Source organism: Clavelina lepadiformis, chromosome 1 (genome assembly GCF_947623445.1).
Source record: "Clavelina lepadiformis chromosome 1, kaClaLepa1.1, whole genome shotgun sequence".
Lineage (NCBI taxonomy): Eukaryota > Metazoa > Chordata > Ascidiacea > Aplousobranchia > Clavelinidae > Clavelina > Clavelina lepadiformis.
Window position 1 is genome coordinate 20,570,945 of NC_135240.1, and position 15,544 is coordinate 20,586,488.

A 15,544-nucleotide genomic window follows, 5' to 3' on the forward strand; every position below is an offset into this window, starting at 1 on the left:
TCCAAAAATAAAAAAATGTGCTTCAAGTAAAAGCTAACTGTGTATTAGTTTTACTAAAACAGGTATGTAGGGATTAGCATTGTATTTTTTTTAACAGCATAGAAACAGAAGTTTATTGACAACAGTAGACTGCTCATGTTTGCTTGTTTAGTGCTTCTGAAAAAGGTAACAGATGTCCAGGCAAACTGCATCAAGATCACGCACAGAGAAGGGTGCTAGTCGTGGTGGTGCTGGTTCGCAGTCTGTCACTGCACCAGCAGTAACAAATGATGTTGTGCCAGGTCGATTAAGCTATGAAGACTGGACACAGCTTATGCAAGATGAGGAAGACACAGGTTTTGTTTGTTCACTTGTGGAGGAAATTGTGGACCAAGCATTAGAAGGATGCTATCAGAAATACATATGGGAACAAGTGAGCCTTTAAAGTTTTGACTTAGTTTGAACACACCTATGTGTTCCTTTGTAGTTCTCTTTGCTTATATGTCAGTACTAATGATAATGTACTGATGCAGATGTTGCCCTTCACTGTGCATCAAGCAAAAGATGCATTGCTTCAAATAGTCCAGTGGCATTTTCTGAGCAGGGATAGCGGAGAAGTTAATATTGTCAATGATCCTGGCTGGAAAGAAGACTCGGTATGGTTACAGGAACTGCATCCAGTAGATTATTAAACCTAGCTACGTGCACTTTATAACATATTGAGTGCAATAATTGCATCAGAAGCTAAACAAATCTATATTATTTAGTCTGATTTTTAATCAGACCTTCTTGTTTGCAAAAGGAACCTGAAGCTGGAGTCATTGATTCCTGGGCTCAAGGCTCAGTGCCAGTGGTAGTTCGGCGTCAGTCATCATCGGTCCCATCTGTTAGTATGATAAGTGAAGAGCAAACATACTTACAAGGTGTTATTCCTATATTTAATTAGGGTGATATACAAACAATATTTGTTTTGAAATCAAATCAGCCTTTTAAATAGTCGCCAAGATTACCACTATTAAGGTAAGCCATTTAAAAAGTGTGTTTACATTGTCTCTGCTTGTCAGTCAAACTGCTGCACATTATGAAAGTAAAAAATACAGACCTAAAGTTCAACTTTTTCTCATCTTTACAGGTCAAGGTGATGATCCAAATTTCATTGCTGACTCACTTGTGTCAGGGACAGAACCTACAGCAACCACAATATCGGATGAGCACACTGATAGCACAGAAAAAACTGTCGAAAAGGAACCAACTGGTTTGTAGCTGGTCATTGTAGTGTGATATTGGTTTGCAATTATGGTAGTTAGTTTTAAATGTTACGCCTTTCTGTGCAGTGGCCTATGTTAGTCCACAACCACAAAATGATGAAAAAAATACAGTGGAGCCAGATTTGGACAGCGTTAAAGTAATTAAAAAGAAAAGACCTTCTTACAAGGTTTGCAACGAAATTTATCCTTAGGAATTATTTAAAGGAATTGTATTATACATAAAAACAAATAAGAATCATAGTTTGTTTATGATATAAAAAAATTGTTCAATCCCGCTTTACTATTGACTTTATTCAGTGGTGGTTAAAATTTAATAAACGCGAAAAGTTTATCATCCTCTAACTTTAAGAACTAATGAAATAATTGATATTTAAATCTTTTCAGAAACATACAGGACGTCTTCCACCACCTCAAGTTACTGATTTTGAAACTGTTCCTAAACCACGGCCAACATCTGATAAATCAGAGAGCAGAAATAAATCAGGTAATGTAGACGCTTTATTCATTAAAATCTATTGAAATTGCATTCTTAAGAGTAATTTAAAGTGAAAACCAAGCGCTAAAATGAGACAAAATTAAACATCTCATGTAGTTGACCAGAAATAAGGACAATTTTGTTGTCCTAAGACTTAAGTGCATAACAGGAATATCTTGCATTCGTTAGGCTTAATATTACTTACAGTTGATATCTACTGGTTGAAGACAGATGCTAAGTAACTATATGTCAGTGACCTCAGTCTTGGGATTGGCTGTTGGTGGTGTCCTAGTATGATACCTTTACCTGCCAGCATTGCCTTTGTAGGTACATGTCACATCTGATCTTTCTATGTCGAAAATAAACAACTCCTGCAGCTAATCCCCTATATGCGAGAATAGCAAGGTCATATGCAATTTAAATGCAAGCTGTAACATCCACCTACATCCATAGTTGATACAATTGCCAACCGTAGCTTATGTTGATATCACATTGTAACATTTACTTCAAATTTGTGATACATTTTTGGCAGCATTTGCTTTACTACTAAATGTTGTTGAAAAATTTGTTGTGCGGTGTACAACTTACTCACAACATTTCTTTGGCTTGAGGTGTTTTTTGGCACTTGCCCTCACCGGAAGATTGATGTTTTTAAAGTGTGGTGTGCTTTAACACTTTAACGCTCTTTTATGGGTAATTTGTCTTTTTAAGCACCTCTGAACAAAATGCTTTTTATTTGATAGATGCTCACCTATCACCATCACAAAAGACACTTCTCAAGGTACAAGCAGGTCGGCCGCCAGGAAACAGAGAAGTTACATTTGATGAGCGTGGAAATGTTGTTGGTGTAATGAAGTTGAATGCTCACACTTTGCCGATGCATCGGGTAATGCAGTAATCGATGCAATACAGTAGTCTGAAATATTTCAATCCTTGAAAATTTATGAAATGACAGTAAAGAAATGTGAAATGAAACATCAAGCCAGATGTCTGTTCACAAAAGACAAAAAATGTTGTAATATTGAGTATGATACTGCACTTGTTACAGGTTCGTGTTCAATACAGCATAATAGATCCTGAAGCAGAGGCAAATGCACAGCGCTTAGCTGCCATGAGAACTGGTCGAATTCGAAGGGTTACAAAATCAAAGTGGAAATCAGATGATTCATCTATTATTACAAGGTAACATTCTGTATTATTATTTTAGGGTGTTTTATAGTTATGTTTTTTTTTCTATGAATAAAGCAAACAGCATCTAAAGTTTACATAATCCTATCAACATAGCCAAAAATATTAGTGAAATCATGTAATTAATTCCAATTTAAATTCTTTACGCAGTAATAATTTATACATAAAAGTAATAACGTTTTACAGAAGCTCAGAGGTGGATTCACATAAACCTATGCCACCTGGAGTTTCAGCAACAACTACTTCATATTTTGCCAAAAACACAGTTATCCATCAACAGACGTCAGGTATGCCGTATGTTTAGCAAATATAAAATAGAAAACATCGAAGGCTTAGAAGTAGGTATCCTCGGACTAACTGAAGTCTTTGCCCGACCTAACCTTAGCAATGATTCTTTACCACTTGAGCCACAATTGAAGTTTTTTTTTGTGGTTTGCTTTGGAACTGTTCACTGTGCTAATTGTCATAATTAGCCCTTATTCCTACGAAATTCTCTTGCACATCTGATGATATTATAATGTTATTTGTGTTCTATTTCGTGTGTTTATCAACAAGCGTTGTACTATAGTTTGACCGTGTTTAGTATACACGACCCGGTTTTGACTACTTCCGAATTACGTCATTTGTACTACAGCGCTTAACGCGTTAGTTCTGATATTGTCAGTCTGATATTAGAGTCTGTGATTTTACAGTCTACCGAACGCAGCTCTATTCTGTACTCTGAAAGCAGTAACTCGTTCGTCGAAAGTCAACATATGTCAATATTCAAATAATTGACAGTTTAGCATTTGGCATTGATGCGAAAACGTCTCTGTTATGAGTTCTGTCAACCAGTAGACGCTCAGTTAGCACACTGTCACCACTCTTTAAGTCACTGACAGCAATGGATACAACTCAGACTAGTTCAGAGTCTGAAGGAGATGAGGAAGACGATGGTGATGATGATTTGTAATTAAATTGATTAATGGATCACTGAACTTTCACGAACCAACCAGGAGTTTAACGTGGGAACGGAAAGACTGGAAGTGTCACATACACTGCAAACGCGTCAACCTGATTTCCGACAAGCTGTGTACTACTCATACCAAGATGGATTTTTGCCAAATTATCGTTAAAACACTCGTTTTCCTGTTCATTGAGGGACTATCTGTCCCTATGTCGTGCCATCAGGCAATGACATTATGCTTCAGTTTTTAAATGACGCAGGACAGATCTACCGCCTAGTAGAACTTCTTCTCTGCTAACTGAGCGTATTGTTAAGAACTGTTGAGAATTATTGCTTGATTGATTGTTTGCTAATCTGACTCTATAAATATCGCGTTCATTTACCCCTGATAGTGTAGTACAAATGACGTAATTCGGAAGTAGTCAAAACTGGGTCGTGTATACTAAACACGGTCAAAATATAGTACAACGCTTGTTGATAAACACAGGAAATAGAACACAAAAAACATTATAATACCATCAGATCTGCACGATAATTCCGTAGGAAAAAAATATGCTCGCGGTAGAACCCCATGTGACATTACTTTAGGCATCACACAAAAATAGCATGCTTGGGTAAATAGATTACTAATATTTAGTGTGGTAGTGAAGGTACTAGGTTATATATAAAAGTTAAAAGTAAGGCATCACAAAAAGACACATATATCATCACGAACGCATTTAAGAGTAACAAGAGGAATCAATTTTTTTCGATAGATTGAGGTGTTGCTCGTTTCCGAATGTTTGTCGCTGATAGCGAATGTGGCCTAGTTAGGTTATGGTGAGGATTGCTTGGCGAGCGACGTCTTTAAAAGATTAGTAGGTGGCGTCCTTGTCGTCCGACGCTTGTCTGGGAAGGCTTTGTTATCCACCCGCTCGCATGGTGTGCTCTATAGAGAGAAGTATAGTGTCTCGTAAATGCGGTTTGTAGATTCTGCAAGCGAAGTTTGTCAACAGGGGGGAGGCCATTTCCTCTGTGATTGTGCTTAGCAGAGTTGTTGGTGAGTTTGTTGCATCGTTGCATTTTGATTACGAATTGCATCACACTATGACATTTTGTCAACGTAGTCCGACAAACAGCTTCTCAATACACAAACACATAGCATTTAGTAGGACGCGCCCACACGTAATACGAACATGCTACTTGTTGAAGGGCCAGAATGACCACAGAATGCCTTACATGAGCAAGGGTCGCTTATGCATTGCCCACAAGCATTATAACAATAGAGTAGCACTGACCACAGTTTATGTACCTCTGAGTCCTAAACTCTAACCACTGGGTTACACTCTCATTTTTTTAATTCATCTGTTAGGTGTTTATAATACCACTCATATAGGTGGGCAGTACCGAATTACTGTACCGCGTTACTTTTTCAGTACCGATACCGTCGGCACTTTTGGAAAAAAGTACCGAATCTTTGTACCAAATTCCTTTTTTCAAGAAATTTTAGTCGATCCCGGTACTCGGTACTTTTCACGTGATAATTTAAAAATTTTAAGATATATGTTTTCAAAAATACATGTTAATTAATCCTTAATACTAATTATGGCATTAGTTGATCTTTTTTAATCTAAAAATGTCAAGTAAAATTGCAAGCGATTAACATCACATATGTTTTGACCTGGGCTAATCTTTACCGGGGGCATAGTTGCGGCAAACATTGCATTTGCAGCAGCATCTTTTACACAAAAAGTACCAGTATCGAACTACTTTTTTATAATAGTACCAAATACCGGTACCATCGGTACATTTTTTGCCAACTACCAGTACCGACGGCTCTTTCAAAATACCGACTGACCACCCATTATGCTGATGATGGTTACTATTTTTGGATTATTAAATTTCTTTACAGAGTCTGTTAAATTTTCAAGGTGTGTTTACAAATTATCAGCAGGTCATCATTTATACTGTGTCGTTTCTAACATTTGGCTTCAATTTATTGGCCTATTAGCACCAATTTTTTATGTCAACATCAAATGATAAATCAATACACAAACACATAGCTTTTAGTACGACGCCCCCGCATGTAATACCAACATACTACTTGTTGTAGGGCCAGAATCATCTCCAAGGAATATTCCTTCTGCAAGTCAAATCAAAAAATCTCGAGAAGCCCGAATTGATCCGTTACCACCCTCTCTTATTGACACGATCGATGCATCACCCGGGGTCATCATCAGAGAAGGAGATCACGTCAAAGAAGGTCCAGATGAGAAGACTGCAATGAGAATAGGTCCTGCCGATTACCACTTAAAGGAATGCAAGCAGCCAGTCCTCCGATTGCTTGGCAGGAAATCAGCAGCATTGCGTCCTACTATAGACCCACAAGATGTTGTACAAAATGTGACGACCTCAAATACAGTTTCGACATTAGCTATAAAACATCCCCTTCCACCTATTGGGACTTCTCAAACAGCAGGAAATTAAAGTGTTTGCCAGCGAATGAAAATTTCTTGGCGATACTGTTGTGTTGTATTGAATAAGTCATACACATCAGCTTTTATTGTTATTTTTATATGTGTAACCTGGAAGATAGCATATATGACTTATTACTATTACGTTGCCTGATTTATTGTTTACACTTTTGCACAATGCAAATTAATTGCATACGACATCGCATTTATAAAAAAATAAGTAAACCATAAGTTATATAAATAAACCGAGATGTACTGTTATTGTATTGTGAGGTTGGATGCCATTTTTTTATCTTCAAAATCATAAAATATAATTTTGTATAATTGACATAAAAACATAGTCAACAAAAAACGTCGCTTTTAAGCTTTTGTAATGACTGCTACCCTACAGGTGTAACCGTAATGGCAAAGGTGGGTAGTACCACGGTATTATAGTACCGAATGACTGTACTGTGGTACTTTATGGAAAAATTACCAAATTCACTTTTTCAAGAAATAGAAGTCGGTCTTGGTACTTTTAAATTGATTACTTCAAATTTTTGCGAAGTATGTTTGTCTAAACTTCTTAAAGCCAATTTTACCACTTTTTGTTCTTTTCTAATCTACAAATAACTAATAACCTCGCAAGGAGTGGGTTCACATCTTTTTTGACTTAAAATAACCTCGCTGGGTCTTAATAGTGGAAAAAATGCACTTGCAACAGGATCTGCTGTACAAAAAGTACAGGAACCTAACTACCTTTTTGAAATAGTACCGAAAACCAGAACCTTCGGTACATTTTTTGCTAAGTTCTGGTACTTGGTACCAACGGTACTTTTAAAGTACTGACTGCCCACCTGTGCTAAATGGAAAGTACAAATACCAAAATGATGAATTTTTTTTGATGTACAGTAAATGAGTAAAGTAATACAAATAGATTATGGTACTACATTAGACATAATTCCTTGGCAATCTAATGTGCAGAAGAAGGGCAAGTAGGTAATTTAAAAAAAATATTAGTTGAAATGCCATCTTTCCATAAATTTTAAAGTTACCAATTAAACATGCAATTGGTTCTGAAGAATAGTAGGTTAGCTATTTGCATACATCGCTTGTTCTGTATGCCATGAAAGCATTAAAATCGAGAAAAAGGATTCGTTTTGAACCTCAAACTTCAATTTCTAATACAAGGGTGGGCAAATATTTTTGACTCTAAATCCCAGAAAAGTAGAGTTACAAAAATATCACATGGTGTAAAGACAAATTAAATATAGCAACGAAGAAAAATTCTCAATTTCTGTAAAATAAAGCCACAGTATTTCCCTTACACAACATAGTGCACCAAGCTAATGTAAAAATATTTAACGGTAGCATAAAATAAAAGTGGCCATTTAATAAAATGGTTTATAAGTCCAATGATCTGCTATGCTTGAAAATAAATGCAAAACATACTATTTCAAAAGTGCAAATTACTGTTCTTTGCTTGAAAATGGCTTTACCAAGAACTCAACCTAAAACGAGCTAGAATACTTAAATATTCAGGAGCAAACTTAACCTGATCCCAGCAGTTAAGAAACATTTCATTACAAACACAACAACAGAAAAATATACACAGAAAACACAGGTCCAATTTGAAAAAATAGCAAAATGATAAAAAAGTGAGTGATAAAACAATGCTATAAACTTATTGCACCGAACGAGAGGCGACATTAATTGAAGATTCTTCCATTTCTTCATATCGGACAGATGTTAAGTTTGTGGATGTTTTTTTCCTATTCATATGAGATGAAGCGTCTGTTACATCCTTCGTGTTGCTAACATCCTTTGCCTCAATTGTACAACTTGCATCTCCATTCTTTACGTCTTTCAAGACAGGTTTTGGATCTTCCAGCATTGCATTCCTGATCTGATGCTGGATTAATGGCTCATTAAAATCAAAATAACATGGCTCTTGTAAAATAGAGGATGGTTCTACGTAACGATAATCTTCAACTACAAAGTGAGGGACTTCATTGCTTTCAACAGCTTCTACATGAAACAAAAATTGGGCATCAAGGAGTTTTGTATAGTGAAGGCTAGGTTACTTGCTAAAAGAACAAATTAAAATAAAACTGATATCGTTATAAGTATTTCCTGGAACCTATTAGGTTAACAAGCTATCACTGTATTTTGTGTAAAGATAAACCTTTTTACCTAATGAAGTCATAGTTACATGCAAGAATAGTGTAAGCAAACTGTCACAAAGATTTTAATTATATCAGAGTTTGGAAGATTAAAAATTAGTGTTTCACAGTACTTGTATAGAATTTTTGTCATACATTGCTGTTGTTGCAAGTTGCATTGCATTGTACTAATTTGCAATCAATGTTATTAATAGTTGAACTCACCAGGCATGAGTTGGCTGGCATCCAACTTGTTATTTAATTCTTTCACTTCAAAGAGCAATGCTTCATTGTCATCACGTAATGACCTTTAATTTATTAATTACGGAAATAAAATGATGATGATGGCTGAACCGTATAAACCCAGCATAATCAGTACATAGTAAAAAAATTATAGGATGGCACTCTAGGATTAACTTTAACTTTTAATGCCTCTACACAAGCTTTTGCAAATATAAGATTGCTTCATCAGATGTACTGATCTTGCTTTTTTATTTTACTATATACAAATAAAATGGTATCTGTTAGTAGTAGAAATTTATGTTAATGGTAATTTTACCCTTTAAAATTACGACGAAAAATGCAGAAAAACTCAACTCAAGATAGCTGAAACCTAGGCAACATACCGATTCTCTTTTTCAAGCCGTTCCTTGTCTTTTTGAATGTCTAAAACAATTCTTTTGAGCTGTTCATTTTGAACTTTTAATTCCTCAATCCTGTCTACATCTGCTTTGGGATATTTTTTGCGATGCTTATTATATACAGCCTCTTTTGGTGATCCATTCAAAAACTGTAAAGAGTATACGGGATAAAAAATATGTAGCTTAATGCAGATAACTGCAAATACCCACCTAATCATAAAGGTAATAGTAAAATAAGATAAGAAACAATAAATGCATTAAATTTTTAAATCAGCCATAATACAAGAATGAAGTGTAATAATATAAAAAGGAGTAAAATACATAGAAAAATAGAATACAAAAATGCAGTGTGATAATATGTTAAAAATTTCATTAAATTTTTGGATTTCATACTCCGATCAGGAACTAAAGTGATTGTCTGACACATGTTGATTATGTACATACTCCAAAAAAAATTTATCCCTTTGTTGTATTAATTACAATAGTTTGGCAAAGCAAAACTAATTCAACACTTCCCATGTCAAATCAGAAACTTTTGCTAGAAGTACAGTATTAAATATGAAAAATTCGTTTAAACAAATGGCATCTTCAATGTCATGGATGATATCAAACATTGTTATTATGCCCACCTAAATCCACCGACAGAATTTCCAAGCTACCCTGAGTTTAGTTACTTCCATGGCACTGATGGAGAAAAAAACCAACTTAGCTTTCCTCAAATTATTTAAAACGTCTTTAATGATCACAGTGTGATTTTGCCTTTACAAATTAAAACACTTAGAAAGCATTTGTATATTATTCCACCAGTTAAAAAATTTCATTCTCTGTTTACTAGCTAGCTAGCTTTTAGCAAAGTTATTTCTACAGAGAATACAAGCTTTTGTTCACTGCTAAAATTGAGCAGCAAGGCAAATTAGTAAAGCCTATAAAAAACTTAATGTTTTTGTGAAATTACAATTTTGGTGAGTTGTCACTGAGTGTTCTTAAATAGCCAGACTGGATGATATTAATACCTGTTACAGTACAAGTCTTACTTGCAACAATGAATCTGGTTCTCTTTCTGTGAATTCATGTGAAAAATTATGATCTGGCTTAGATTTTTCCTTCAGATCTGTCAGTGTCTGTGAATTGAGTTGTACTTCAATGAACTCTTCCTTTGCAATATTTTGGTTTAAAGCCGTACCAATTACTTCTGTGAAAAAGGCAGATAACAACAAAGTTGAACTGTATATGTAAAACTCACACATACAAGAAACACTACAATACAATCCCATCATTCCTATTACCTTGCTCTATTCTGTTTAGTTCTACTTGACGACCACAATGGTTTAAAAAGTAATCATATTGAAGTTGCAGACACTGTAGACTCTAAAATCATGTAAAATCAAATTAGAATGTTGAATGAGAATGATTGCACAATTATTAAACTTTCTTAAGGCGAGGGGCAGTCACAAAAAGAATTTAACTTCAAATCAAAAACAATTTCTGTAATAGTCTACTATGCAAACATTTTTAATAATATTTAATTATTAATTACCTATTACCAAGACATTGTCGCAAACTATGACGAAAATGATGGTAGTCACAGTAAGTCACTACACAATTATGATGTCACAATGTAAAATTCATATTTATGAAAGGGATACATAAACTTCCCACAATATGTCATAATTTCTTTATCCCTGGACTTAGGAAAGCCTTTTACATGACTTAAACTCAGTGATGATTCCTCATTGCTCGAGTTCCAGATACCGAGCTAACCTTGGGCAAGTTCTGATAGACACCCACACACAGCGGGTAAAATTAGATGTTAGGCTTCATCTCACTGAGATCAATCTTCGCTATTGCTGATAGCCTCGACAGGTAATGAAATTTTCCATAAGGATGAAAAAGTTTCAATAATAACACTCATATGCGAACTGCTATCTCCTACTGTATGACCGTTCTATGTTAAACGTACAAATCGCCTGCAATTAATCATCTATATGTGAGATCATATTCAATCCAAATGCAATAGCTAAAACTTACACATTACAACACGTCCACGATTCAAACAGCAGTCAGCACTAATATTAATTTCACATTGAAACGTCATAATAAGTGGAAAATTTGCAACACGTTTTTGAAAATTATTGCTTATTGTAGATACTACTATATATACATACTGACAATTTTTCTTTCATTTAAGGTTAAATTGCTTTAGTACTTAGCCTCCCTTAAAAACATAAGTGCAGCAAACTAGTAGCGTATCCTAAAGAGTTTTATTTTACTATCGCATTTTAAAAACAACTTATCATAAGCTTCAGCTTAAGCTTCGTTGTGAGTAAATGATTATGCACTGTGTTTTTCAAAATAAATAAGCAAGGGTTTATGAAGAGTGTTCAAATTCAGCAAGTGAAATTAATATAAACTAAAAAGATTAAGAAAATTCTATCAATCATGGTGCAATCACTTTGACACAAGATGTTGTTTCCATTGCCTTTGATATAAAATCACGTGCAAGTTGATAATACTTCAAAGCTCCATCCCAGTCGCCACTTTCAAGACACTTTTGTGCTTTTCTTTCATTCAAGTGTGCCTAATTAAAGCAGCACAGTTAACGAAATAAATAAAAAATGTTGATGACTACAATGGATAAACTTCTAATTTTTATAGCTGGTATGAATGTAAGAGAAAATTAACACTGCCTAGTCCAATCAGATGACTGGGGATGGGAAACTAAAGACTTCAAACCATGATTATAAAACTAAAATGTGAACTTTACTAAACTTTTAAATGAACCGTAGTAGAAAGTACATGGGATATAACATGAGTCTTTTCAATGTGTCCAAAGCACATTGATTGACAATGCACAAACAAATATAAAATCAGTTTAATTTGATTTTAAAACAAGATTTTAAAAGTTTGCACAAAGAGTTTAACACTCAGTACAGCATTAAATGTTAACATTTGCTTGTATAGCTTCCAGAAAAAAACTGTTCCGTAGACTGTAAACCATACCAGGCCGGATAATTGTGTATAGAACCTTACCTTATTCAAAGGCATTTCCTGAAATTCATTCATGACAAAAATATAAGCAGTTTTACTGGTTATACATTTCAAATCTGCAAGCCATTCAAAAGTCGTAAGTGTAGTTCAAACAATGGCAATAAAATTTGGTGTACAATCTATTTCCAAAATTAAAACCATGGGCAGTTTATAACAAACTGCAAGTGTACTGACAGATTTGTCACTAACTTTTTGGTGACAAATCCAAACAGTAAACTGATACACTGTATTTCTTTTGAGATAGAAACGAAAAAGTATATGCCTATAAAATTATATTAGTGGCAAATAATGGAATCTTCAAAGAAGCTGGCCCAAATACGATCGGACATCTGCTTCTTAATTCAACATAAGAAACTTGACGTCATTTCGAAAGGACTTAAAATCAAGAATCCTTTACAATCTACACATCACACTAAACAATCTGATAACCTTTGTCGAAAGCTTTATATTAAACTAAGAAGCCATTTGCTCAGCACCATGTGATACAAAACAAAAGGTAACAGTTAAGAAACTTACGGAATAAACAATTTAACTGACCCCAGAAACTCAAGCTTTTCGGGAAACTGCTACTAAACTTTATGAAAAGAAATATAGGGCGCTTAAAAAAGAAAAACAAACTCTCAAAAACAAAGTCTCTGACTGCTTTGAGAGACGACTCTCCTGATGAGATGAAGACTATCAACTCCAATAGCGCTGCCATAAAAAAAGTTGTTAATTTATCTACTTTAAACCTCAGTTTGACCGAACTATCAGCTCTATTCAAGGGTCTAAGTTTCTGGCAAGCTAAAAAGGTCAATGAAGTAGGATTCTGTGTTGATTTGGAAACTTTCTTCTGACGACTAACACTCAAGGAATTCTTCGTTGATAAAGAAACACCTGATGACACATCTTCCTCTTCGGCAAGTCTAAATCTTAACAAACAATCCAGTACTTTCAACTCTCCTGAACAACACAGCCCATACCAAGATTAATAAATAGAATGTTTTGAATGTATTGAATGTATGTAGAATAGAATGTATTGAATGGAAGCGGGCGTATTTAGAAATTAACAAAAAGATACATAATATCCAATGTTCCCACTAATTTTTCACGATTCTGAGCAAACACACTAACTCCCTGAGCAGTCTCTTGGACCACTGTGAGCAACATCAGACGTGCGCACTGTGGCCATTATTATGCGTTTAATTTATTTTCAATTCAGGTTGGATTTTTTTCTTGTGCGCGGAGACCATGTCAGCAGTGTACATTTGCGCACGCGCGAAGCTTAGAGGGAACATTGATAATATCCCATCTGATTTTTTACGCCAAACGGTCAGCCTTTAAGAAATTGAAATCCAACTGTAATGCAGTGCGCAAACCGCAAGCCTGCAAATGAAGAAGGAGCTGTAGTTATACTCAATTGAGATGATTGCATTAAAGACCTTATATCTTAAGATAAACTTGTTAATGATCCACTGACGTTTCCAAAAAAGTACTGAAAACATTTCTTCGTAGTTTACAAAGCACAGCCGTTACACCTGGTCACTTGGATTTGAATATAGGCTACCCAGTAGTGTATACTGTATAGTGACCAGTGCACTTTGACATTATGGTTGTGCACTTCCAAACCAAAGCTTGAACTCGTTTTAGACAAATCTATTGTGTGATTTGATTTCACTCAACATTGTTATCGCTATTAGGCCCTATCTTCATTTGTAAATCTATGTTTCTTAAATATATTTACTCGCCAATACTCCTGCATAACGCCGTATTATCCATATCCATACCGGTATTCTTGTAACCCGCAGTCCTATTCACCTCACTCCCGCGAAGCCTCCTTATCTTTAACTGCTGATTTTTCCTTATACAGTACTTCCATCTGATCGTTTCTTTTTGCAAGTTCATTCGTGGTTGCCACCACAAGCTTTGCATGACGTCAGAAAAACACAAAAATGTTGAAAATAGTAGTTTTGGCAGGTTTCCATTTGACCAATCCAAAAAGATTTAAACACTTAAATCTGTGTTTAAATCTCTTTGATTAACGCAATACAACCAAAACCTGCTCATTGTATGTTAAGCTGTCAATATTTCATCGGAAAAAATCGTATGCTCAAAGCTATTTTTTAGGGTTTCTTGTCATCTTAATTTAATGTTATAAGTTATAACACAGCAACCTAAACCAAACCTTCCTTCCTAAATCCTCCTTCTAATTTAAATTTAACTTCAATTAAACCCTAAATAGCTTAAATCGACTATTGCAAGCCCATTCTCTAAACCTAACCGTCTATAGATAGACTCTATCTTTAACTATCTGCTTCGTGATCTACTTACGGTGAAATAATCACGCTGTTTATTTAAACAAGCCGAAATAATGATGGCATTTTGTAATGAACAATTTTGAAAAACCTTACACAACAAGTTTGTAGCCCTGTTTAATATTCTGCTGACTCTTGTATGTGTTTTGCAAAAATCAGTCAAGTGTTTCGAACTCCCATAAAACATAAGCACTAAATGTTAATTAATAAGTTAATGGCGAAATATAAACAATACAATACAATAAGTAGCTATGTAGCTTGTATTGGGTAGTAACTACATTCATGATATAACGAGCTCTGTAATTTCTTTTCAACAATCAACATCTGTCTTAGACAAAATAAACAACTCTACTGCACCTCAACAACTACATATGCGATTTATTTTAGGAATTGAAACAAGAAAATGCAACGAACAAAAAGAAATAAAGATGCAAAACACCTGTGGGTGGCCACAAGGAATTGAGTTCGGAGGGGCTCTGTCAGCCCTTATTTCTTACAGATGGCGTTTAAAACATCTTCTTCTTGTGTTTGAGACGGCAAATAACACGTATTTCCGTCCAGTATCAACAGCCATTGGAATATCTATTTTTGGGGAACGCTGTTAGCCTTCTTTGGTCCACATATCCATCTCAAGGTCATTACATAGAGCAGCGTGGTCCAACTGCAGGCCCGCGAGCACCGATTTTTGGCCCGTCAACTGATAGTAAGCTTTGATTCAATCTGGCAACATAACTTCAATTTTTGTTTCTTTGTTATTGTGTAATAATATTGTTATTGACAAAAACTTTGTGAATGATCCTTTGTAATGCGTAACAATACCACTTTGTCCAAAAAGTTCTCTTAGGTTTTAGTTACACGCCTTGTTGTCCTAGCCCAGCTTGGTCCAACTACAGCAGGCCCGCGGGCCGCAAGTTTGTCTCAAAGGAGAGGTTTCCCCTTTTAAAAGATGCTGCTATGAAGCTGTACTCTATGTTTGGAAGTAGGTACATACATTTGTGAATGTACGTTTTCAGCAATGAACAATATTAAAACAAAAAATCGAAATAAACTTGGAAACGAGGCTCTTCAGGCTTGCCTTCGCATGGCCACAACTACGATTCCCGTGGATACC

At 35.2% G+C, this 15,544-nt stretch overlaps 2 protein-coding genes across 4 annotated transcripts; one reads left to right on the forward strand and one right to left on the reverse strand.

The window, feature by feature from the left end:
• Positions 1-28: 28 nt before the first annotated feature.
• LOC143450906 (uncharacterized protein C2orf81 homolog) lies at positions 29-6,570 on the forward strand. The gene is made up of 10 exons (XM_076951654.1): positions 29-412; positions 513-635; positions 782-902; positions 1,112-1,234; positions 1,314-1,414; positions 1,632-1,731; positions 2,466-2,608; positions 2,771-2,904; positions 3,097-3,197; positions 5,949-6,570. Exons 1-10 carry the CDS (start codon positions 173-175, stop codon positions 6,320-6,322), a joined length of 1,560 nt encoding a protein of 519 aa, XP_076807769.1. The 5' UTR covers positions 29-172; the 3' UTR covers positions 6,323-6,570.
• A 598-nt stretch (positions 6,571-7,168) lies between these two features.
• LOC143450922 (nuclear receptor-binding factor 2-like) lies at positions 7,169-13,688 on the reverse strand. Of its 3 annotated transcripts, none has more exons than XM_076951657.1 (7): positions 12,122-13,688; positions 11,544-11,669; positions 10,378-10,459; positions 10,126-10,283; positions 9,077-9,240; positions 8,676-8,758; positions 7,169-8,313 (listed from the first exon to the last, which is right to left on the reverse strand). In XM_076951657.1, exons 1-7 carry the CDS (start codon positions 12,152-12,154, stop codon positions 7,973-7,975), a joined length of 987 nt encoding a protein of 328 aa, XP_076807772.1. In that variant the 5' UTR covers positions 12,155-13,688; the 3' UTR covers positions 7,169-7,972. The 3 variants fall into 3 exon arrangements, with proteins under 3 accessions (XP_076807772.1, XP_076807771.1, XP_076807770.1); XM_076951656.1 differs by having other exon boundaries at positions 7,169-8,316; positions 10,126-10,280; positions 12,122-13,686; XM_076951655.1 differs by having other exon boundaries at positions 7,169-8,316; positions 12,122-13,683.
• Between the last annotated feature and the right edge of the window lie 1,856 nt (positions 13,689-15,544).

What these genes read in the sequence shown, in the direction of transcription:
- LOC143450906 (XM_076951654.1), top strand. Translation starts at nt 173, where the DNA reads ATGTCCAGGCAAACTGCATCAAGATCACGCACAGAGAAGGGTGCTAGT. An exon ending in AGAAATACATATGGGAACAA is followed by an intron (nt 413 to 512) that starts GTGAGCCTTTAA and finishes GTACTGATGCAG; the next exon opens with ATGTTGCCCTTCACTGTGCA. An exon ending in GATTCATCTATTATTACAAG is followed by an intron (nt 2,905 to 3,096) that starts GTAACATTCTGT and finishes AACGTTTTACAG; the next exon opens with AAGCTCAGAGGTGGATTCAC.
- LOC143450922 (XM_076951655.1), bottom strand. Translation starts at nt 12,154, where the DNA reads ATGAATGAATTTCAGGAAATGCCTTTGAATAAG. An exon ending in AGGAAATGCCTTTGAATAAG is followed by an intron (nt 11,670 to 12,121) that starts GTAAGGTTCTAT and finishes TGCTTTAATTAG; the next exon opens with GCACACTTGAATGAAAGAAA. An exon ending in AACCAGATTCATTGTTGCAA is followed by an intron (nt 9,241 to 10,125) that starts GTAAGACTTGTA and finishes TACTCTTTACAG; the next exon opens with TTTTTGAATGGATCACCAAA.